Source organism: Antedon mediterranea, chromosome 1, assembly GCF_964355755.1.
Source record: "Antedon mediterranea chromosome 1, ecAntMedi1.1, whole genome shotgun sequence".
In the NCBI taxonomy this organism is placed as follows: Eukaryota; Metazoa; Echinodermata; class Crinoidea; order Comatulida; family Antedonidae; genus Antedon; species Antedon mediterranea.
The window spans coordinates 39,901,140-39,926,492 of record NC_092670.1 but is presented as its reverse complement, the minus strand read 5'-3'; the positions used below and the strand labels follow the sequence as shown (position 1 = coordinate 39,926,492).

The 25,353-nt window shown below is 34.7% G+C and overlaps 5 protein-coding genes across 5 annotated transcripts; 2 read left to right on the top strand and 3 right to left on the bottom strand.

Annotated features, from left to right (window-relative positions):
• The first annotated feature begins 2,187 nt into the window (after positions 1-2,187).
• On the top strand, positions 2,188-5,625 carry LOC140049992 (uncharacterized). Its single transcript, XM_072094971.1, has 4 exons — positions 2,188-2,642; positions 2,957-3,673; positions 4,110-4,736; positions 5,242-5,625. Exons 1-4 carry the CDS (start codon positions 2,549-2,551, stop codon positions 5,460-5,462), a joined length of 1,659 nt encoding a protein of 552 aa, XP_071951072.1. The 5' UTR covers positions 2,188-2,548; the 3' UTR covers positions 5,463-5,625.
• Positions 5,626-5,906: 281 nt separating this feature from the next.
• LOC140039696 (uncharacterized) lies at positions 5,907-18,673 on the top strand. Its single transcript, XM_072085320.1, has 20 exons — positions 5,907-5,981; positions 6,287-6,393; positions 6,630-6,708; positions 7,068-7,256; positions 7,708-7,890; positions 7,994-8,113; positions 8,514-8,628; positions 8,977-9,258; positions 9,359-9,511; positions 9,631-9,883; positions 10,346-10,491; positions 10,918-10,992; positions 11,308-11,454; positions 11,753-11,793; positions 12,325-12,499; positions 13,187-13,258; positions 14,027-14,108; positions 14,683-14,744; positions 15,528-15,731; positions 16,051-18,673. The coding sequence occupies exons 1-20, from the start codon at positions 5,967-5,969 to the stop codon at positions 16,215-16,217; spliced, it is 2,667 nt and encodes an 888-aa protein (XP_071941421.1). The 5' UTR covers positions 5,907-5,966; the 3' UTR covers positions 16,218-18,673.
• A 704-nt stretch (positions 18,674-19,377) lies between these two features.
• On the bottom strand, positions 19,378-19,959 carry LOC140045097 (uncharacterized protein B0403.1-like). The gene has a single exon (XM_072089853.1). It carries the CDS (start codon positions 19,957-19,959, stop codon positions 19,378-19,380), a length of 582 nt encoding a protein of 193 aa, XP_071945954.1.
• A 46-nt stretch (positions 19,960-20,005) lies between these two features.
• LOC140045091 (uncharacterized) lies at positions 20,006-20,332 on the bottom strand. Its single transcript, XM_072089839.1, has one exon. It carries the CDS (start codon positions 20,330-20,332, stop codon positions 20,006-20,008), a length of 327 nt encoding a protein of 108 aa, XP_071945940.1.
• A 1,972-nt stretch (positions 20,333-22,304) lies between these two features.
• Positions 22,305-24,136, bottom strand: LOC140045083 (rhodopsin, GQ-coupled-like). Its single transcript, XM_072089828.1, has 2 exons — positions 23,833-24,136; positions 22,305-23,281 (listed from the first exon to the last, which is right to left on the bottom strand). The coding sequence occupies exons 1-2, from the start codon at positions 23,975-23,977 to the stop codon at positions 22,305-22,307; spliced, it is 1,122 nt and encodes a 373-aa protein (XP_071945929.1). The 5' UTR covers positions 23,978-24,136.
• Positions 24,137-25,353: the final 1,217 nt, after the last annotated feature.

Here is a 25,353-nt window from a genome sequence, read left to right as displayed (position 1 = left end):
CATGACAAACATCTCACACTTAACTAAAAAATCGCCTATTTATTATTCATAGTGATCAATAAAAGGTATTTACATGACTTCATAAAGACAGATATTTTAAAATACCAAGAGATACAATTTGAACCGGGTGACGTCTGCACTGTATACAGCCTAAAGCGCGAATGAGAATGTTGATCTGATTGGACAATTTATATACACGTGACCACCGATACGCAATATTATTCTACCGTAGTTCGTTACCACCATGGAAGCGTGGTAAAGACTACGTTGTAAGACCCATTGTATAGCTCCATGGTAAGACGTTTGATTCAAGATGGACTGGACTTCATTCACATCGCTTATTCTCTTTATCGGTACAGCATCATCATGTAAGTGTAAATTAACTTTATCTAATGTTACGTATACGTAACATTATGAATATTCATGTTTTGTGACTACAATTACCTGAAGTGTGCATTTTAGGTCTTTCTTATCTATATTTTTTCCTTTTCTTTGTTTTTACTTCTTTCATCTATTTTGCTTTCACATTCTTTTGATTCTTGTTTTGTACTACAAGATGTTGTTGTTGTCTTCTGAACCCTTGCCTTCTTATCTGCTTCAATTTCTAGTAAAACCTGTTGCCTTTCCTACAACAAATAAAAGCTATTAATACAACAAACAAGAAAGTCACAAATGTATTCTTCAAAATGCATTAAAACAATTAACTGATGGTTTCTTTCTTGTTGACCTTATATAGTTCCCTTGTAAAGCTCTGTCTACACTATCAAACTAGTTTTAAAAAGTGTAATATACCCAAATATGGTAGTGATATGCACAAATATGGTAGTAATATGACATGTTCATATGAGCACATCACATTGTGTTGTCCCAGGCGCGATAGGGGTGACGCGTGGAACTGTGACCACAGACAAAGAGGTCTGGAGTAGAGGAGGGGGAAATTTTTAGTTGAAGGAACGTGAGAAGTATTTTCTCGGCACAAAAATTCTGTGTTTTAATCTATTTCCTTTTTAGCGTATCTGTCACTAAGGAGGTCAATATTTACTGATTCTACATCAGAAACACTTAGAAACTCGGTAGATGGTGACGACAACGATGCGTGCTACACGTCCACAAGTAAGACACTATTATCTAGTAGCAAATGCCTATAATTTCAGCTCTGACTGCCAATTTGCATAATCATTTTATTTGTTTTTGTTTTGTGTGGGTTAGTCCCATTTTTATTATAATACTCTGTTATAAATGTGTACATTTATATATTTTTTAACATATTCATTTTATAATACCAAAAAAATCTATAACGTCTTATTTTATTAGGTGTATCGATTTGATACACACGCTTTACTTATACAGTCATAACATGTATTATTCTCTTGTTTTCTGTCTTGTGTGAGTTCATCTCGCATTTATTTAAATTCTTAGTGATGAATATATTATATACAATTTGTGACAATTAAAGTAAGTGTTTAAAGTAGTTAAAATACAGGTATATTTACATAATAAGATTCTTGAATTATATATATTATTAACTATATATTTATTTTCATTTAAAATTTTAGATACGATGTTAATTAAAATGTAAAAATGAAAAATGGCGGTAAAATACATGATTAAAATTTTCTTGTTGAACTATCTTATTTGCGTTTAAATATTTTAATATGGATTGTGTTTGTAAGGCAATGGATTCGAGGAGTGGCTTATGATCGATCTCGATCATGAATTCAGAGTTTCTCTTGTTACTTTTATCAATAAAGTAGAACACGGTCAGTAGCACTTTTTATATTACTAGATAATGTAAATGTTATAATACTCCATATGCCCTATTACTTTGCTATCAAGGTTTAATTCATTGTTGAATCTGTGTTTGATTTTGCTAACCATCATCCGACATCACGATCGACGTTGTCTTAAGCAAACTAGTTTGGCAAAGAAAGTGTGGTGGTGATATGCCCAAATATGGGGGTGATATGCCCAGATCGGGTAGTAATATGACATCATCATGTCCATATATGGGCATATCAATTTGTTGTCACATAAAGTTTGATAGTGTAGACAGAGCTTAATGTCTGTTTTGCCATTAGCGAATATATTTGCCAAAATCGAACACTCCTTATATGATGAGTTATGATTGGTTGCGTATTTTCTACGTCACAAAAAGTAGATGAAAATATTACTAGTTAGGCCAACACATGCGCATTAGTGAACACTTTCGATTCACGCGAATAAATTCGCCTAGTGGAAAACCCATTAGCGCAACGCAAGCGAGTTGACCAATGACAAGAAGAAGTTCGATTAAACACAGCGCTTGTGATTGGTCAATCACTTACGTTACGCTAACGTCCTTCGTTGCGTCGTAGTGTGAAACACGCTACACTATTCTACTTTTTTTAATACACCAGATTCTGACGCTCATCTCATATTGGTCGACGCTGAGGTACGAGTTGGAAATAACTTCGATGATTTCACGTTGAACCAAAAGTGCGGAGGCTCTGTTACAACCAGTGATGCAGGCATCAGTGCAATTATTGACATCTATTGCAATCCACCAATCATGGGACAATATGTTAGTTTGCAACTGAAAGGAAAACGAGAATATTTAAGTATTTGTGAAGTTCGTGTCTACAGTGAATCAGATATTGAAAAGAGTAAGCCAAATAAGGGGCTTTTGATAATATGTCTATAAAAAAACAATCTCATAAATTACAATTAATCCTACTCTAACATAATTTGTGACTTATACTAAGTACATTGAGAAAACGTAAATATTCGCAGGTAATTCTCGGGTGGGATTCGAACCCACGACCTCCAGATCACTAGCCTGGCGTTCATATCTTTAGACAACAACCAAGCTAGCGTTGATGGCTAGGGGTTAGATTCGAGCAAAAATAACCAGCGGTTACTGCACCATTAATCTATTAATTTTTCATTGATATTATCATTAATTTATTTATTTTACCAGCCGAATGTTACTATGAAGCAGATGGGGCTGATTATCGTGGTACGCAGACAACAACCATTGATGGACAGTTATGTGATTATTGGGATTTAAACGACGAAACCAACAACAATTTTACGGAATCAAATTATAACAACTCAAACAGCACGAACTCAACCAGTACCGACTCCAACAGTACCGACTCCTCCAACAACACCAACTTGAATAGTCCAAGTAGTGTGACCAATACTAGCGATTACGTAGAATATGTTACCAATACGGAACCAAGCGACACCTACCCGAGCGTTTCCGACAATGGTGAACTGAGCACGGACAACCCGAGTGCGTACGAAAACCCGAGACCTAAAGCAGACTCAAGTGATTATATATTGGAGGATGACGTAAGCACGAATGGTCCGAGCTTTAGTGACGTCGAACAACCGAGTACTATCAACCCGAGTATTGAACCCCCTGAATACATTTATTTAGGGGCTCCCGTCTACTCTCCTGTCTATGCTCCCGTATATGGTCCACCACCAAGCGACTATTACTACATTGATGAGCCGATTTATTTTGGCGAGAGTTCTAACGACATTAGTGAACAAGAACCATCACTAGGACTGGGAGATCATAACTTTTGTAGAAATCCTGACGGAGGTGAGACGGCTTGGTGTTGGTATCAAGACGGGGCATCAAGAAGTTACTGTGGAGTGGCTGGCCCAGGAGAGGCGTGTGCAGTAGGTCAGTTACTCCTCCTACTATCATTATTTACACTGTTACATAAGTTGTAATGACTTACTTACATACTTACTTAGTTAGTCCGGGACAAACCCGAACTTTTTTGTCACCCGTCTGTCACTTCTGTTTATATAATTCCGTCACCGGCACGGGTTTTTGTTATTATTCTGTCTTGACGAAATAAATACATTCAATTAAATTAAATATGACTATGTTTCCTCCATAACTTCCTATCTGCCATTGTGACAGAGCCAGTTTATTTCTCTGTATACCACAGTAACCGTCTCTAGTACATCAATGTATGTGTTCTGTACGTCTTCCTTGTTTTGCAAGCCTATGTTTTGGCTGCCACATCACAGAACATCTGCAATGATTTCTTCTTTGTGATGATTTAATAGTACAGCATTTTATTCAGTATATTTATTTTGTATCTTTGTAGTTACATTTACTGGAGAGTTGTCACCGATAGGACTCTGGCCGCTAGACCCCGTATGTAGCACATACAGAGATGTTCACTTGCTGCACAATATCGATCAATCTCGAAGATCATCTAAAGATGAGCTCGATGTAAATATAAAGAATGGAAGAGGTCCTATTGTTCTTCCTGTCAAAGAAGATACCGCTAATATTTCTGGTTTGACTGTAGCTCTGTATTTCTACCCCAAACCAGACTCAAACGGACATATTGTATCAGGATATCTCAATACGATTGAAGTGTTTTCATTGCGTCAACCTGTCGGTAATAAGCTGGGTAACTCTACGATCGAGGTATACCATCTTAGCCAATTAGTTACAAGTGCGAACGTAATCGTACCCAACACTTGGACGTTTTTAGCTTTTACGTATGAGCAAAATCGACGTTTGGTAAAACTCTGGCGGAACGGTGAAATTGCTAGCATAGGACATTTGAATACGAGTATAGAGAGCGGGTTAGAGAAGTTGGTTATAGGAGAGAATGAGGAACCTGGCATAAATGCAAAGGTTTCCTATGTGCAACTCTATGATCGTGCCTTAAGTGAAAGAGAGATGAAAGCGGCAAAGATAAATCAGACTTTACTTAACAAACGTAAGTTCTCAAAGTTCTCATATTATTCTTGTATTGATTATAAACGATTGTTCGTATGCGTCGAACATACGTTGATACAGATTGGTAGTCGGCCTAATACATTATTTAGGAACGTTATTGTAGACGTTAAATATACGTAAAAAAGGGTCGACATTTTTATATTCGTACAACGTTTTGTTCAGAACAATTGTGAGCACGCTATATATAAACGTTATATCTGGCGTTTTAAATACGTCTAAAAACGTTATATATCAACGTTATTGTAGACGTTAAAAAAATGTTTCTAAAACGTTATTTTGAACGTTATTGTGGACGTTAAAAAGTCGTATAAAAGGGTCAACATTTTTGTGTTTCTGCAACGTCATTGCACAACGTTTTCATGACCAAACAAATACGTAAATATAACGTTACCGAAACGTTAATTGTTAACCGGGTATAGTTCCTCAAATAATTGTAGAACGTACAACAAGTTTATCAACTCTTTGATTTCTTTCTATCCATCCAGATACCTATTTATTTCACCAGCCGTCATCAAGGGATTGTAGCGAAGACTTCTCCCGTCTGATAGTCGGAGTCTTTGGCGCCACCAGTCATATCAAGTGTGCTCAGCGCTGCGTTAGTTGTTCACTATGTAATCGATTTGTCTTTGATTCGACAACCCGTGACTGCATTATGTATGTCTCTGGTTTAGCCAATGTACAATGTGGATATTCAATACACTACTGAAAACTATATCATATTCTGTTTAATACAGCTGTTTGTCATCTCTGCAAGATGGCTACCGTAGCACGAAAATCGTATTTGGAAAATGTGTTTATAATATTCTGAAGAACTACCGTATTACTACGTTGAACTTGAACTACTATTAATATTATTTATGTGTTTTTGAAATATGACTAATGCAACACTGAAATAACAATCATCTTTGTAAATATTAAACAAATGTGTAAATCATTAAAAATAAAGTTCTTTAAAATAGAATAAAACCAAAACTGTTTTTTTGTATTATGTATGTTTGTACACAGGAAGAGTTTCCCTGGTTCTGCAGTAGTACAGTACTAGGCGTATACTAACTATACAAATAGTAGGCAGGTTTGGCGTTTCATATGAGAATCTAATGTTTTGGTTTTTTTGATGGCGTGTATGGTGTGGCTAGCTGCGCGATTCATGTTCTTGCGTTCGTCGTGTAATAATATATACGTCGTCGTTTTGCTCTTTTTATGGACAAAAATGAGTTCAGAAAACGTAAGTAAATTTATAATGGCATCATATTAAAATGAAGATTTAAACCAATGCATGCGTTGGTCATGCTGATTATTACCTGGCCTAAGTTAGCGGCTAACTTAGCCTGGTATAGAATAGCTAGGCCTAGCTAAGCTAGGCCTTGCTATTGGCGGGTATTCGGCCAGGCAGCCAGAGACCCGGGCCTTGCTAAGCCCTCTCTGGAAAGGTACTGGTCATCTCGTACCAAAATCAACCAGTACCAATAAGGCCTAGGCTAGGCCTAGTAGCAGGCCTAAAAAGGATAAATATTATTTGATTTACTTTAGACAATCGATGGTCTTTTGATGACGTTAGTGGGGATGGGATTCGACCTAGATAGAAGCCAAGCTGCTGTGCAAGCAGGAAAGTACAACCTACAGGAAGCTGTAGAATGGTTAGTATAGTGAACCTTATAAACAATGCAATATGTTATTTTAGAAAAACGTCAATCAATCAATGTTATATCTCACATTGTTATATCAAATAATACTAATGTTTGAATGAATAATTTTTTCCAATTCAAACTTTTTTGATATGTATCATTTTTTTCAAACTTGTATGTCTTTTAAATGTGTAGGTGAAATATCAAGGAACAAGAAAAAATAATTATTGCAATTTATTTGTTTCAAGGCTTTTACAGGTAAATGACCCTACGGTGATCCCTACAGTCTCAACTCCAAGTTTGAACCTTCGAACAAATACACAGCAGGTAAAAAACAATTTTCAAAAAATACCCATAATTCTTTAAAAATTTCAACAAAAAATCACACACATTCATGAATGATGTGAATAAATGTACTTTACTTGTACTGCTTAACCTAATATGTTTAATTAATAATTTTGTTTGTTTTAAATTATTATTATTATTATATCAATATTTATAAAGCGTCAATTCAAAGACCGAGGTACAAAGTCAAAGGCGCTGTGTATGTTAGGGGTCGAAAAAATGAGTTTTGAGCAATTTTTTAAATAAGGCAACAGAAGAGCAGTGTTTAATTTGTGGAGGGGGGGGGGGGGAGTGTGGGTGCTGCAAATTGCTATGTTGTGAAATTACTTTTATTATTACAGACTGTACAACCACAATTAGGACAATACGATACTTCAAACACGGAACAAACAAACACAGAGTCGACACCAAAGTTAGCCAGTAGATATGCCTTGAATGAGGAACAACTGGCAGAGAAGGACAGATGGGAGCAAGAGCAACGCCATCAAGCTGCAAAGGAGGCTAAAGAAAAACGCTTGTTGAAGAAAAAGGTTTCGTTTCGTTTATTTTCCACTCTTCAAATGAATGTTTAAAAAATTAATAAAAAGAGATATTAAACTATACAGATTTTATGAGTGGATGAGGTACTGTACAAGTCATCAAAATGTACAGAATACAATAGGATAAATTGCCTCCAAAATATAAAATAGTGTATTATTATATTTTGTGGTACTATTGTAATATTAACTCTGTCTACACTATCAATCTTTATGTGACAAGAAAATGTGATTTGCCCATATATGGATGATGATGTCATATCACTACCATATTTGGACACATCACACATGTTTTGTCAAACTCGTTTGATAGTGTAGACAGAGCTTTAGAAGGGAAACTATATAAGGTCAACCAGAAACCATCAGTTTGTTTTTTTAAATGCATTTTAAAGAATACATTTGTGACTTTCTTGTTTGTTGTATTAATAGCTTTTATTTGTTGTAGGAAAGGCAACAGGTTTTACTAGAAATTGAAGCAGATAAGAAGGCAAGGGTTCAGAAGACAACAACAACATCTTGTAGTACAAAACAAGAATTAAAAGAATGTGAAAGCAAAATAGATGAAAGAAGTAAAAAGGAAGAAAAGGAAAAAACTATAGAAAAGAAAGACCTAAAATGCACACTTCAGGTAATTGTAGTTATATCAATTAACCAAAAACAAGTTTATTTCAAATGTTTACCATGACCATTTTTATTCAAATTAGTTTACCCTAATTGTCCTTGTTATTTAGATTCGTTTGCCGTCAGGTCAAGCACTTAGACACGAATTTGAAGCATCATGTAGTCTTAAGACGGTTGTAGATTTTGTTAAGGAGCAAGAACCAACTCTGCAAGAAATAGAATTACTACAGGTAACATAGAAAGAATGTAAAAAATGTTAGTTAAGCTCTGTTCACACTATCAAACAGGTGTGAACAGGTGCTCAAATTTGGTAGTGATATGACATCACCATGTCCATATATGGGCACATCACCTTTTTTTTTTGTCACGTAAAGTTTGATAGACAACAGAGCTTTAGACCACCTACTTCATGGAGAGAACGGTATAGGTTCTCTGTTCACCAACAAATTGAAAATACTAACATAGTTGAATTCGTACATTTGAAATAGTACATATTTTTATTAAATTGGTTAAAATAACTTGTATGACGGTTAAATAATTTAGTTGTAACTAGGTTAAAGACATTTGTTTGATTGTATTAGTTAATAGTAAAGCCAACATCCTGAATTTAAAGAGTTATTATTTTTGTAGACATTTCCCAGACATGTGTATACATGTGAAGACATGATCCTGTCACTGTCTGAATTAAAACTCACACCTAGGGGTGTGCTTGTTGCCAGGAAGTCAGAAGGACCACCAAGTAAACGTATGTGTTTTTTTTCCTAAATTTATCAAAACTTTTCTAGAATTTTCTTCTCTCATTCTTATCATTTTCACACACTTCTTTCAGTGTATCATTAGGCAATTTTTATCTTTCCATCAAAATTTAGGCTTTTCTTGTATTATAGGTATTTTGACCACCTAGCACTTTTCTAAAATTCTACATAAATAATAATATCATAGGAACCCTAATGATCGGCTTTGGCTGGATGGACCACCCTTGTAAAACAGAAATAAATACCGGAATTTCTGGAAAACCGGACACCGTTGGGCTGGCCAAAGATGTCTGTAATCAGACAGTTGACTGTAATAAAATCTCATACTTGTAATTTAGTTCATAAGGCTGAGACTAATAGTGAGCCACCAACACTGTCGGTATCGACCACATCAACAGCGCTTCCCAGCCAAAGTGGTACTGGAATGGATGTGGCAGGACGATTGAACCGACAGATGCAGTTGATCAATAGCCAGCGCCCTCACTTTGCAGCTCATAACTGGGGGGCAGGTCATAGTTTGCAGCAGGTAGAGCAAGAAGGGGAAGAAGAACCTTCAGAGGATATAGCTGGTGATGTGGTTGAAGAACCAGATGCAAATGATGAGAATAATGATATGGATGGTAATTATATTAATTATAATAACATTATGATCTAATAAGCAAGTCACCATGGCCATATCGTTGTTAAATGTGTTAAATACACTTTTTATTTTTGTGAAAGAATTAATTGCTGGTTGGGGTGAAGCCCAGGGTCCACAACAGCACCCATGGGGAGGAGGGAACCGACTGGATGCTCAGCCTGTCAACTTTGTATATGGCTTCCAAGATGGAGCCAGTGAAGAAGGAGCTGAAGAAGTCTCAAAACAAAAAGCAGGTAGTCATATATTCAAATATAATAATTAAAATTTGGTTTATGCATTTAAAAATACACTGTCTATCTACCATGACCAAAGCCATTTTATGTAATAGAACCATTCTTTGATTGCATTTCAGCTGATGCTGCCCTCAAACGAATCGCGTTAGCTCACCAACAAGCACCCGACGTCCCAACGACATCGTCAAGGTCAACGATCATACCATCTCTGGTTACCATGACAACGAAAGCTGTTGCTAAGAAACTTGGAGATCCCAACCAATCACCTTCCTCATTGGGTGGAATGCCTCAACAACTAGCAGCCAAAATTGTTGATGAGATGAAAAAAGATGGAACATTGCGACCAAGGACAATGCCTATATTTCTGTCATGGTACTGTAATCTACATGAATGCTATATGTATTGGCTAAACAATTCAAATCACCTATCTTTGCATTGGCTCACAATGCCTCATTTGTTTATATGCACCACACACTGTATGCAAAAAAAAAAGTGGAATTGCAATAGCTATAGCCAGTGGAACAGTAGCCTTCAACTATGAAGTTTGCTTCTAAATAGAATAAGAGATTTCAATTTAAAATAGCATGCATTGTATGGCGTTCAATTAAAAGTTATTCACCAAATTTCCATACGGAATGTAGCTTGCTGTACACACCATTCTAAACACAAAACACCATTAAAAAAGACTGTTAAAGGCATTAAATTTCAGCGATCTATGATGTGCAAGTTACATAATTTATTAGCACCCGATAAAAATATAAATAAATAAAACTATGTATCATTATGAATGTGGTTTAAATATACATAAAACTCTATTATGTCGTTATTTTCCAGTCACCTGACCCATTTGGTGCTAGATTGTTACAAGTACACCACCAACGAACTTCTTCAGTCGCTACGTTTCCATAGCAACATAAGTCACATGAGCATCTGTTCTTGTAGTCTCATTAGTGATGCTGGTCTTACTGTCCTCCTACCATGTAAGTTACCATGGTAACAAACATCCTTTTTTTTTTGCAACAACATTACACATTAATTAACTAAGTGTTTTGGTTTTTCTTTATACATTTGTATATTGTATGTATATCAAAATGTAAATCAACCAAATTTTATTTGTACCTTGTTGTCAAAATGACAATAAATACTATTGTATTGTATAAATAAAAACATTAAATATATATCATATATATTAATAAAAGCATTATTAAAGCAAGAACAGTATATACAGTAATTTACTCAGAACACAACATTTTTCAGGAATTTTTTAAGATAAAAAATATATATATATTTCGGTATATCTTTATTAAAAAAAAGTCAAATGACACAAAGAGCCGATGGCTGAAACCGTAGTCGTACATTATAAATATAAATATAACAAATAATAAATGTTTTCTTTTTTTAAACAGGTTTGAAAAAATTAAAGATTTTAAAACTAAATTTAAATCCACAAATCACAGATAAAGTGCTTGAATGTATTAAAGGTAGGTTCATGTTCAGTATAAATTTTATCAAATCGCATTAAACAATTAAGATACCCACAAAATCAGTTTCAATGGAAATGTAAATTTTGACATAACTCTACTATATCCCAATAAGTATAACCAACAATCTTTCCCCACTTTACATCAGATGATACATAGCCTTACGTTTAATCTTACACACATGTTTCAGAATAAAATCTGAACGATCAAGGTTATCAAAGCAACTTTTTGTACAATCCAAAATAATAAAACGACTACATCATCATCCGTTTATGGTATTTACTAATAATCTGTAAATCAATTATATTTTTGTAGATTTAAAGCATTTGACAACTTTAGGCTTAGAAGGTGCTAACATCACAGACATAGGAGTAGAGAATCTTACTCACTTATCATCAACTCTTACTCAATTGTATTTAAGTAAGACTCGTATTACTGATGTTTCCATATCAATTATTGCGAGTAAGTATATTGTTATACATTGGGAAACACACATTTTGCAATTTATAAGTAGTTTATATCAGCTACTGCTTTTTCCAACTTTTGTAAGGCCTTGTTGCCGAACATTATTCACAACTTTAAACACTTTGGAGTCAATCAAGGACTTACGAAAGTTGAAAAAAGCTCTCGAAAAAATATGTAAAAGCAGCAGCTGATAGAAACTACTTAAAAAGTATATTTTTATTTTCAGTTCACCACTAAATGTGTGTTACATATTCTGTTATCTTCAGATTTTATAGTTTTGTATTTCTGTTTTCAGATCTTAGTTTATTACGTCATTTATCAATTGAGCAGACACAGGTAAAATTTAATATTTCATAATATAAACTATGTGGAACATGTATAAGTAATCTAATAGCCTTTCAATACTGTTACATTTGAATGTTTTTTTTTTACTTTCTGTATGTTTAAATTTTATGTGTTGTTTTGCTGTGCATTGTTTACTTTTGATTCATCATTTTCAATCTTTTGTAATACAATATTTTCAGACTTCTGTCTGCTTTTGTAAATTTGTTATACCTGAATAAATAAAAAATATAGAAACAGCAAATTTTCTGGTCTAAAGTAAACCTGGAAAAGCTTTCTATTAGGCCTACAAATAGGCCTAATATCAACATTTTTGTATAATGTAATACTACTACTGGTATTATGTTGTGTTTATTGTTTTATGTTTTTTTATGTAAAATGGTCCTGCGAAAACAGAAGTGTAAACTTCTCTATGCAGGATCCTTGCCATCATTTATGATAAGAAATTATATTTATAAACAATGAGTAAAATAAATGTGAATAAAAGAAAGTATTGATAATATTATGTGCTTTTATTTTGTTTAGGTTACAACTCTTCTACCTCTACAATGCCTCTCACATCTTGAAACATTGAATATTGGGTCGACTTACGTAAAGTCAGAAAGCTTAAATGGACTTCACAAATTACCAAAATTAAAAGCTTTAAATATCAACTCTATCCTGAGTATGGAAGGAGACAGAACCCTCTATTCTTTAACAGGTCAGAGTTAATTTTTACATTTTAATTACTTTGATTAACATTAAAGATATATTAACAATTTTTTTTTTTACATTTTTTGTTGAATATGCCATTGTAATGTCACGTAATAGTTATTCACTTTGACCAAAAACTGGATTGATTACCTGAAAAAATGTAATTTAAAACAAAAAATACTTAAATTGTCAGACAATGGTTTTTGGTTAAAATTAATCGTTTCATTTGACTTTTTATAAGTGAAATCATTTTTTTAGGGGGTGGGGGACAATACATCTTCAACATTAGAGTTAATTTAAAAAAATAATGTTGTATTATGTCTATATCTATCTGTTTACGAACAGGTATATGGCAGCCATTTTAATTAGTCCTCCTCTGTTTGCATAAATCAAGTCTATCACCCAGTAGACCACCAACAATATCTATGGGCCCACTATAAACATAGCAAGGTTTGTTTGCTCAAAGCCTGCCCATGGGTGCATCCATGTGGGTTTTTGAGTAGTTGGTTCCACTCCTTCCTCCTCCCCCTCCTCCTAAATTTTGCAAATTGTAATGCAAAAAATAATGCAAATTTCTGGATTCACCACTGCTGCCATGGAGAAAAACAAACAATTTAAACACATAAGTCGGTGATCAACTTCTAAGCAACTTACTTAGAACATTACAGTAACATTGTGTCATTAATTTTTATAGGTATGCAATTAAGACATATTCAACTACCAAGTAGGCATACAACAACAGACCTTGGAATACAATACATTGCAGGTAACTAATGCTTGTTATTACACATTTACCCTATTCCATACAACATACGTAAGATTATGTGAGAATGCATGAATTGATACATTTGTTCTGACTCTGGTATAACTTCACCCCCAATCCCACGGTCCACCTTACCCCCAATTCCACGGTCCACCTCACCCCCAATCCCACGGTCCACCTCACCCCCAATCCCACGATCCACCTCACCCCAATCCCACGGTCCACCTCACCCCAATCCCACGGACCACCTCACCCCAATCCCACGGACCACCTCGCCCCCAATCCCATGATTCAACTCACCCCCAATCCCATGGTCTACCTCACCCCCAATCCCACAGTCCACCTCACCCTAAATCCCACAGTCCACCCCACCCCCAATCCCACGGTCCACCTCACCCCCAATCCCACAGTCCACCTCACCTCCAATCCCATGATCCACCTCACCCCTAATCCCACATTCCACCTCACCCCCAATCCCATGATCCACCTCACCCCCAATCCCATGATCTACCTCACCCCTAATCCCACGGTCCACCTCACCCCCAATCCCACGATCCATCTAACTCCCAATCCCATGATCCACCTCACCCTCAATCCCACGGTCCACCTCACCCCTAATCCCATGGTCCACTTTACCCCAATCCCACAGCAATTTAATGTGTTTTTCTGTCAGTAAATGATGAAGATGATATTCCATTTGTAATACCCACACTACTACTGTCTGTATTGCCTGTATGTATGTCACTTTTTTGTTTTGTTTTGTTTTTTAAGGTATGTCATTAGTTGAACTAGATCTTTCTGATTACATCCATATTACTGATGATGGCGTACATCATCTTGCAGACATGACAAGGTAATGTTGTTTCCTATTTTAAATGTACACATAGTCAAGCTGGTAATACCTCAAATGGGTTAAATGGGATAATTTCACACAAACAAGTTAAGCTTCGTCTACACTATCAAACTAGTTTGACAAAACAAAAGTGTGATGCGCCCAAATATGGTAGTGATATGACCACATATGGTTAGTGATATGACATCATCATGTCCATATATAAGCACATCACATTTTTTGTCACATAGAGTTTGATAGTGCTTAATATACATACAACTCTACAATACCAAGTTATGGAATATCAATAACCTACCATATGACAAAACAATTACTTCAATAATTAGTCCAGTCCAAAAAAAAGAACTATCTTTTACTTTTTATATAGATTTTTATTATACGTTTGATATGTTGTTCTTTTTTATGAAACATTGAACAACTTTACAATAGTACTGAATGGAATAAATATAGCATATGTTTTAATCAGAATTAATGTGTTGGTTGCTTCTGTTACAAGAATTGATTTGGCATTTATTTCTTTTATTTGTTTCCTGTTTATTTCTGATAATTTGATTGATTCTTTAATTTCTTTTAGTCTGAGAAAACTGTCTCTTAGTAATACTAAAATTACTGACGTTGGTTTGTCGCATTTAAAAGGTACGTTGATATTGTAAAACACACTTTTTATAAATTCACAATTTTAGATTGAAACAATAAATGCCAATATTGACATAATTATTTTGAAACATAAATAACAAAACATTGAAAAAAAAAGTTGAATTTGGGTATTTTATTTTCACTTAAGCTCTATCTACACCATCAAACTAGTTTGACAAAAATAGTGTGATGTGCCCAAATATGCTAGTGATATGCATAAATATGGTAGTGGTATGACATCATCATGTCCATATATGGGCACATTTTGTTTTTTTTTATTGTTTCAAAAGCTTAATAAGTTTTTGTATAATCTGATGTAATCTGTACTTGGTACTAAAAAGGACATATTGCGAACACTTACAAGAGAGTTTTTCCCTGTCTTAAGCTCTGTCTAGACTATCAAACTTTATGTGACAAAAAAATATGATGTGCCCATATATGGGCTTGATGATGTCATATCACTACCATATTTGGGCATATCACTACCATATTTGGGCACTTTTTCACAATAGTTACACTAATATCATTCAGATTGTGCATCGTTGTGAAAATAATCTCTTATAAAAATTGTTAATCTTATAACTTTTTAAAAATATCTTCAAATCTATAGATGAAAAATGTATTAACCGTAAATTACCATTTTAATCTTATTAATATTTGATTTATTACAAAATCAAATATATTTTTACAAAGCTCATCATATTTAAATCTTTTGATCTTTTTGTTTATGTTGAGAGATTTATTTTTTCATTATTTTTATCTGTGATGTTTATTTTTCTATAGGACTGACAGATTTACAAGGATTGAGTATAGATAGAACAAATATAAGTGACACCGGAGCAATGGTGCTTAGTTCTCTTACTAAGCTGACAATGCTAAGTCTCTCATCAACTCAAATTACCAGCAAACTACTCAAGTCAAAGGCTCTCAACCAGTGCCATATGCTTAGTAAACTCAACTTAAGCCGTACTAACATTTCAAACTCTGGTAAGTGTGATTTTTTTACAATGTACAATTAACATTTATTGCTTTGTATTTTAGCCTTTGCATGGTGTGGGTTGGTTAACGTTAATTAAATTTGTGACCTGAAGATTGTATATATTGTGTATAAAACCCAGAACCAGGTTTATGTATGGTAAACAGCAACCAACATGCTAGACCTATATACAATGCATTTATGTACTGTATGTAGATTTATATCTGTCACGTTTTAAAATCTTTATTTGTTCAAGTTCACAATTATCATGTTTCAAAGTTTATATGAGTACTACTGTACTTATACTTTTATATTTTCTTTCCAATAAAGGTTTGCCCCACCTCAAGTTGCTAAGCCTATCATTATTAAATCTTGACAACACATTTGTGACATTGAATGTTGCTAACAACATTAAGAATTGTCCAAATTTGAAGGTAGTTCGAGCCAACAATCTTAGAATACGACCATTAGGTGAGGGCTCGGATTCAGATGAATAAATAACACAGGCAAGTGGCACTCCTTTAGATTTGTATCTGTAAAACCTTGTCTGATGTGTACATATATGGAAATGATGATGTTTGGGCATATCACTACCATGTTTGGGCATATCACTACCATATTTGGGCATATCACTACTATATTTAGGCATATCACTATACAACATTTGGGTAGTGTAGACAGAGCTTTAATCTCTCAAAACTGATCACCATTTGTCTGTCCCAAAATATATGGTGTCTGGAATACATTTTAAATGAGAGATAAGACATGTGAGATTGTAAGAGTTTAATTTCAACTGATGGTCTATACTAATTACTATGTAAACACATACTATACTAACACTATATATATATACTATGCCATGTTGTGGGGAGAGGTGGAGAGGAGGGGATGGAGGTGCTTACTGCATCCTAACTATATATATATACTATGCCATGTTGTGGGGAGAGGTGGAGAGGAGGGGATGGAGGTGCTTACTGCATCCTAACTATATATATATACTATGCCATGTTGTGGGGAGAGGTGGAGAGGAGGGGATGGAGGTGCTTACTGCATCCTAAAGCGTCATACAAATATTTGTAATATGCTGTTTTGATGTTAAATGGAGATTATTAATATCAAATTTTACACAGTTGCAATATTCAGGGTTTATAATGTGAACTAAATTAGTTTTATTATATAAAAGCAAGGTATGCTTGGGTTATATAAACTTTGGAGATTATCCCTAAACAAAACAAGTTATTCTTAGAAATTTGTCGGGGTTTAAACCATGTCTATTGAAATGAAGTTCCACTTTGTATGGTCAGGGTTATCACTCTGCAGTGTAAAAGTAAAAACATGCTTATTTAATATTATAACCGATTATTTTTTAGCCTAAACTTATAGAGATATAATGAATCAATATCTTATTCTTTTGTTTGTATATGCAATGTGTATCTATGCAGCTAACTCGCTGTAATATAATTGTTATTTTTTTTATTTTACAAATTTATCAAACCATTGAAATAATTAGGATTCTGTTTATGAATTCATTTATTTGCAGTACATCACTATACCATGCCAAGTTATATATTAATATAATATAACATATAATATAATTTTCTCAGATTATTTTGAGTGTAGTATTTCGTGCCGTAATGCTATGTTGTCGTTCGGCCTACTTATTGTATATAATATATAATCCTGTTGAAATTATAGGTTACCTATGTTTATTGTTTGCCTTGTTAGATTATCACTAGTAAATCATATTTCACTTCTTCAGTGAACATAAACATGTAATGGATTGATAGTCTTATAGTAACTTGTATTACAAATATTAGCAATGCTTAAGATTATTATTACAATACCAAAATGAGATGTTTATTGTTTTTTTGGTAGATATCTTTGAACTAAGATACAGAAATCAAGTAACATTTTCATACGTAATAATTAGCTATGTCGTACTATCACTTACGGGTTCTTCATTATTAAGCTCTGTCTACACTATCAAACTTTAAGCGACAAGAAAGTGTGATGTGCCCATATATGGACATGGTGATGTCATATCACTACCATATTTGACCATATCACTACCATATTTAGGCACATCACAATTTATTTATCAAAGTAGTTTGATAGTGTAGACAAAGCTTTAAAGAATCCGCAGTGAATTCAATTCCTTGTGCGTATTTATTACAAGCGCGTATTAAGCTTCGCTGATCCCACAATACGCGCTCTATTGATTACGTATTAATACGGATTAATTGTACGTCGTAGTTTTTCCCGGGAGGAATTATTAATTCTATTATGGAGTTGATATAAACACGTTCAGTATTAGATTACTGATAAGCTTTCTATTGTTTACTTCCCATAGAAAATCAATTTCATCCAATTCTTCATATAACTGGTTGATAAACGATATGTCTGAATAAATTTAAAAACTAAGTATGGCAGAATAAAACTATACTATCTACACTATCAAACTTTATGTGATACAAAATGTAATGTGCCCATATATGGACACAAAGATGTCATATCACTACCATATTTGGACACATCACACTTTTTTGTCAAACTTGTTTGATAGTGTAGACAGAGCTTTAGTTCAGTTCCCACACGTGGATGCAACACCAGGACATACGTAAGCGCACCGCAAGTAATTTGACTAATCAGGACGCGATGTATCCCCCTAGCTGTCGCTTGTGATTGGTCAACGCACTTGTGTGGGAACCGAGCTTTATTATTTGATTATACATCCGATCTAATGTTGCAATATACATGACATCCAACCGTCATAGTATGATCATTACAACACATTTTTAAATTACTAATTGAAGAAGACTTATCACTAACATGCCAATAAGTATAACATAATAATAATGCTTTTATGACAACCCATAATGTATTCTGTTTTTGTCATAAATAAGATAAATATCATTTTTTTGGGAGTAAATTTAATCTTGTAAATTGAAGTGAAGGTCGTTTATTTAATGTTCATTTTTTTTAACGAATAAATGAAATGTAAATTAATAATGTGACGCACTGTTTGACGATGATATGTGTAGAGGTGTTTTAGCGAAGTGAATGAAAACAGATACGCGTGTGACCTTCGACAAAGAGCGAGATTACGCGTATAATAACTCTGTATACAATTATTTACGTTACACCATTAATATATATGTTTCGAAACGTTTCACACGCACGTATCTATAAATCTTGGTTCCCACTAGAGACGCAACGCAAGGACGTAACGTAACGTACGTGATTTGACCAATCACAAGCGATGGATTATTTGAACAGTGGCTTTATCATTGGTCAACTCGCTTGCGTTGCGCGTACGTCCTTGCGCTGTTTCCTAGTGGGAACCAAGCTTTACTGGTTTAACGTAAGGAGTTGTATCCAGATATTGGCCCTATTTAATATAAAACGAGATAAAAACATTTTTTAAAGAACGTATGAAAACTGTTTAGAGAACGTAAAAAACCCATAAGGTCCATCCATTTATAGGTCCATGGTCCAACCAAGGTAATTGAAAGCTCTTACCTTTAGTGATTAAAAGAGGCTGTGAGCTTAATGCTCGTAATAGTTGCCTCCTCTCCTTTTCTTTATGTGAATGTCGAGGTTGTTTTTGAATGAATTTGTGTTTGTGCTGTTAATTACATGTTCTGGTAGTGAGTTCCATTAGTTGATTGCTCTGACGTCAAAATAGGTATATCTCCTGATGGTTTTGTATCTAGGTTTAGATAGTGTAAGTGAGTGTCCTCTGGTTATATAACCTCCGGGGTTCTGCCTTAGAGTGAAAAATGAATTTGCCTCAATGTTTACTATACCACGGATAATTTTGAACATTTCAATGAGATCACCTCTATCTCGTCTTTCTTGGAGTGTTGGTAGGTGAAGCATGGCAAGACGCTCATCAGCGGGAAGATTCCTAAGTTCAGGTACAAGTTTGGTTGCTCGGTTTTGTGCTCTTTCTAAAATCTTCTTGAGTCCAACTTGGTTAGGTGACCACACTTGTACACAGTACTCTAAGAGTGGACGAATTAGCGTTTTATACAATGGGATGAATATCTCTTTATCTAAGTAAGTGAAGGTGCGCCTAATCATTGCAATTCTGCCATTAGCTTTTGCGACAATCTTGTTTACGTGTGTTTTGAATTTGAAATCTGTAGTAACAGTTAATCCCAGATCACTTTGCTCAGTCACAGATGCAAGATCAGTGTCACCAAGAAGATATGTATAATTAGGATTTTGCGACCTCATATGTACAACATTACACTTTGTCTCATTGAACTGGAGAAGCCAGCGTTTACTCCATGAGTTTGTCAAGGTCTTTTTGAAGCATTTGGGCATCATTTTCAGAGCGTATGCGGCGATATACTTTTGCATCATCCGCAAATAACTTGCCGTTGGAGTTGATTGAGTCAAGAATGTCATTTATAAAGATCAGGAAGAGTACTGGACCTAGTACTGAGCCTTGGACGACTCCACTAGTCACTGGTAGCCAACATGATAGTTGCCCTTTAACAGAGACACGCTGACGTCTATCATGAAGAAAGTTGGATGTCCACTTTAGGATTTTGCCTGATATACCCATTGCTCTCAGTTTAGCTATCAGTCTTTCATGAGGTACCATATCAAATGCTTTACGGCAGTCTAGATATACTCTGATATAGATATATATATATAGGCCTAGATATACCCTGATATAGATATATATATATATAGGCCTAGATATACCCTGATATAGATATATATAGGCCTAGATATACTCTGATATAGATATATATAGGCCTAGATATACTCTGATATAGATATATATAGGCCTAGATATACTCTGATATAGATATATATATATAGGCCTAGATATACCCTGATATAGATATATATATATAGGCCTAGATATACCCTGATATAGATATATATATATATAGGCCTAGATATACCCTGATATAGATATATATATATATAGGCCTAGATATACCCTGATATAGATATATATAGGCCTAGATATACTCTGATATAGATATATATAGGCCTAGATATACTCTGATATAGATATATATATGCCTAGATATACTCTGATATAGATATATATATATAGGCCTAGATATACCCTGATATAGATATATATATATAGGCCTAGATATACCCTGATATAGATATATATATATATAGGCCTAGATATACCCTGATATAGATATATATATATATAGGCCTAGATATACCCTGATATAGATATATATATATAGGCCTAGATATACCCTGATATAGATATATATATATATAGGCCTAGATATACCCTGATATATATATATATATAGGCCTAGATATACCCTGATATATATATATATATATATATAGGCCTAGATATACCCTGATATAGATATATATATATAGGCCTAGATATACCCTGATATAGATATATATATATAGGCCTAGATATACCCTGATATAGATATATATAGGCCTAGATATACTCTGTCTACCCTATCAAACTTTGTGTGACTAAACAATGTGATGTGCCCATATATGAACCTGATGAGGTCCTATAATTACCATATTTGGGCATATCACACCTTTTTTGTCAATCAAGTTTGATAGCATAGACAGAAAACTAAGAAAACGAAAACATTTATATTGAGTCTGGCAACATAAAGAGAAACGAATCAATATACTAAAGTGAATTGATATTTTATTGATAGAAACCTCAAACTTTAGACACACTGATCAAAACCTGCTTTTAGTGAATTATATTTTTGCATAAAGTAGTGTGAAACCGTGTTTATATGGTATGTTAAGGAAAACTTCCTTTTGATATGCCTTAGTAGCTTTCGATTGGCAACAAACCAACAACTACAAAGTAAGTGGCATGAAACACAAAAGGGAACTAAATCCTATAATTAAAACATTTATATTTAGTAGGTACAGTCAAATACATATAATAGAACAACACATTTGATAACTTATCTATTTACAAGGTGTGGTGGGATTAGTCGCAGATCAGGATTAATATAAATTCAGGATTAGTGCAGATTAAAATTGGCACTGTACATTTTCGAAGACTTTAGGATTGGCCAAGATCTAAAGTTATCGTAGATTGATTTGCTTGCTAAATTTCAGAAAATTGACCTACTACATTTTACATATATTGTCAAAATATAAACTAACAATAATCATTACATTGCTGCTCAACTTATTTTACAAAAAGACCAAATTAAAAGCTTTCGCTTGTCTAGATGTGGCCTTGTAAATGTAATATAAATTATTTAGCATACGCTAGATGATTTATTATTGCCGAAGCTCTGGGATACAAACACTGAATCGGATTCAGTTTAGGATTTAACATGGATTATCATTGTAGGAATACATTAACATAATGGATAATATTTGTTTTCCGATCCCGCCCGACTCTATCCTCATGATGTTGATGGTTAAGCGTGGTTCCCACTAGAGACGCAACGAAAGGACGCACGCGCGCACAACGCAAGCGAGTTGACCAATGACAAGTCACTGTTCCAACAATCCATCGCTTGTGATTGGTCAAATCATTTACGTTGCGTATCATGTCCTTGCGTTGCGTCGCTAGTGGGAACCAAGCTTAAAGCCTATAGGTCGGTGTTTTCTAGTTGTAATGCTGGGTTGTCTATTCCACCACTGATTGCGGCAACCACTACGGGCTTGTCCGTGTTGGACGATGGTTGCTGTACGACGTCAGTGTTGCCTTTTTCGACAACATTTGGCTGTTTAGTATCCACCTTCGGTGGGTCGTCCTCTAGATTAAACTCCATGCTGTTAACCGTGCTTGCAATAGATGACTCTCGCTTGGCCATGCTACGACCGCCTTTATACTGACTCGCTCTTGAGTCTTTCTCATACTGACTGCAACACATTTTTATGTATTTTTGTGTGAGTGCTGCTTTAAACTTATCGTGTGTTATGGCGTATACGATTGGGTTAACGACACACGAGCTCTTTGCGAAGACGACCGGTAGTGTTTGCAGAAGTGGTGTCGGTATTTCTTCGTCTATGAACTGACCAATAAAAGCAACGGTAGCATATGGTAGCCACGCTATACAGAATAGAGCAGTTATAATCATACCGATTTTAGCGATTTTGAATTCTTTTTTCTCCTCTGCGATTTGCTTTGACTTTGTGCTGTCACGTTTGCTATCCACAATTTTCTTCATACCTATTCGATGTTTTCTAACTGATATTACGATCTTTGTGTAGCAGCAGATGATCACAATAAGCGGAAGAAAAAAATCCGTTACAAATATCAAGCCAACGAAGATCATGTTGTTGGTAGCTTGATCTTGATAATCAAATGTACAGCTAAGATCGTATCCTTCAGATGTGTATCGTCCGAATCCAAATAAAGGAGGAACTGACCACGTCAGCGAGTATAACCATACGAACAGTATGATGTACCGTGAGCGCTTCTTGGTCACCGTTCGAGTTGCTCTCATTGCGTTACATATTACGTAATAACGGTCAAGTGCTATGGTGGCCATCGATGTAATTGACATGATACCGAATGTGGAACCGAAGAAAGCATATATCTGACAACCTGTGTGAAAGAATATTTATAAGTTTGAAATAAAACGAATTCAATTGTGTTAATTCATTCTCCGTATAGTTTTATTTGTTAATTATTTACATACTGGGTGACCTCTTACATACTGGGTGACCTCTTTGGTAATTATTTACATACTGGGTAACCTCTTCAGTCAAAGACTGGTCTCCCAGAGGGCCCAGATATGATCAGTGGCTGTGTGTAGGCTACTAGTACACCAGGCTAACCCCCTACGCGTCTCGAAAGATGTATTAGGTTTTTTAAAGTGTACATGAGCCAGATGTGTACACTGTACCTGCGGTTTATAGTCCTTATCCGAGAAGACTCGTTCTACCACCAGAACCATGGAGCGAGTGAGCCTCGAAGCCTGGTCGATGTTATGGCTACGTAATTACGGTTCCATTGTCTCAACCGCTCGGCCACTCACTCCTACTATGCTACTCGCATACTATTTATACATTTCTCGGCCGCACATGATTTTCATTTTGTTTTCATTACAACAATAAGAAAAAGTAACTCAAATATGATGTCTTGTTGTCTACTTAAAGAACCATTCTTACCTATGTCTCCCAACAGAAATTTTCCAGCTACTGTATTCACAAACATTGCAGGAAACTGCGTGATAACCATCAGAATATCACTTGTAGCTAGATTGATGATCAGCATGTTGCCTGGTGTTTGTAAAGATCTTGTTCTGTGAATCATATCAATATACGTTATGAGTAAAATGCTAGCTCGCGATCATCCAGAATAGAAGTTAAGTATATATGTATTAATAGGCCTATGTACATATAAGAATAGGCCTCTCAGTATCCCCATTTTCTACTTTCTCTGGGAAAATTAGAAACAAGTGCTTTTCAACTGATTAATGTCATATGGGGCTTATATATCCACCAAAAAAGTTCTAGATCTTCTGTGGCCTCGGGAAAGCCGCCATTTTGGATTTTCAAATTTTGTAAAGATCTTATTCTGTTTATCAATGAGTAAAAAGAAAGATAAGAACAATTCTGGATGGATTGCTTCATTTATGAGGAATTCATTCATTCATTTTATTTGGTCAAAATCATTGTATCCAATCAATTTGTATACAAGACAACAAGAAAAAGAAAACGAGGTATAGGCCTACACATAAAATGGAATTAAAACGATAAAAACTGCTATCTCATTACATCATTTTTTGTCTAGAAAATAACATATTAACATAACATTGTCATTTGTATAGAGCCTTTGACAATGATCAAAGCGCTTTAAAATATCATCTATCATCTGGTAAACATTACTTATAGGGAAAAAGGTGTATTTTTAAAAGGTTATATTATGTATAAGGGTAGCCATAACAACGAGCATTGCTATTTTGGTTTTTTCCCTCCATTTTTGCTTTATCTTTACCAATTATCTCTTCAAATTATCTTTTATATTCATGCAATTTTGAAAATAAATTGAAACTTGAAAGTGAAATATAAACATTTGGAATCGTGAACTGGGCGATGTACACAAAGTGTGACAATTTGATACATGTACTACACGTTTCTGCAGTGAAAGGTGACGAGATGATATCTCAACAAATTATCTTATAAACTTGCAATTTTGAAAATAAATTGAAACGTGAAACTTGAAACTGAGTTGCGTATTGTTTTAGTGACGTGAAAGTGAAATAATAACTACTTTTGAAAGAAAATCGTGAACCGTGCGATGTTTAAATAAAGATATTGTGACGATTGTACAGATACATATAGTGTACTACACGTTTCTGCAGTGCAAGGTGACGAGATGATATCTCAACAAATTATCTTGCAATTTTGAAAATAAATTGAAACTTGAAACTTGAAACTGAGTTGCGTATTGTTTTAGTGACGTGAAAGTGAAATAATAACTACCTTTGAAAGAAAATCGTGAACCGTGCGATGTTTAAATAAAGATTCTGTGATGATTGTACAGATACATTGTGCTACTACACGTTGCAGCAGTGCATGGTGACCATATACTGCGTGTACTCACGTTCTAAAAATACTGATGACGGATAGGTTGCCAAAGAAACCGATGAGTCCGAATATTAGAAGGTACGCTACCAAGAACAGGTT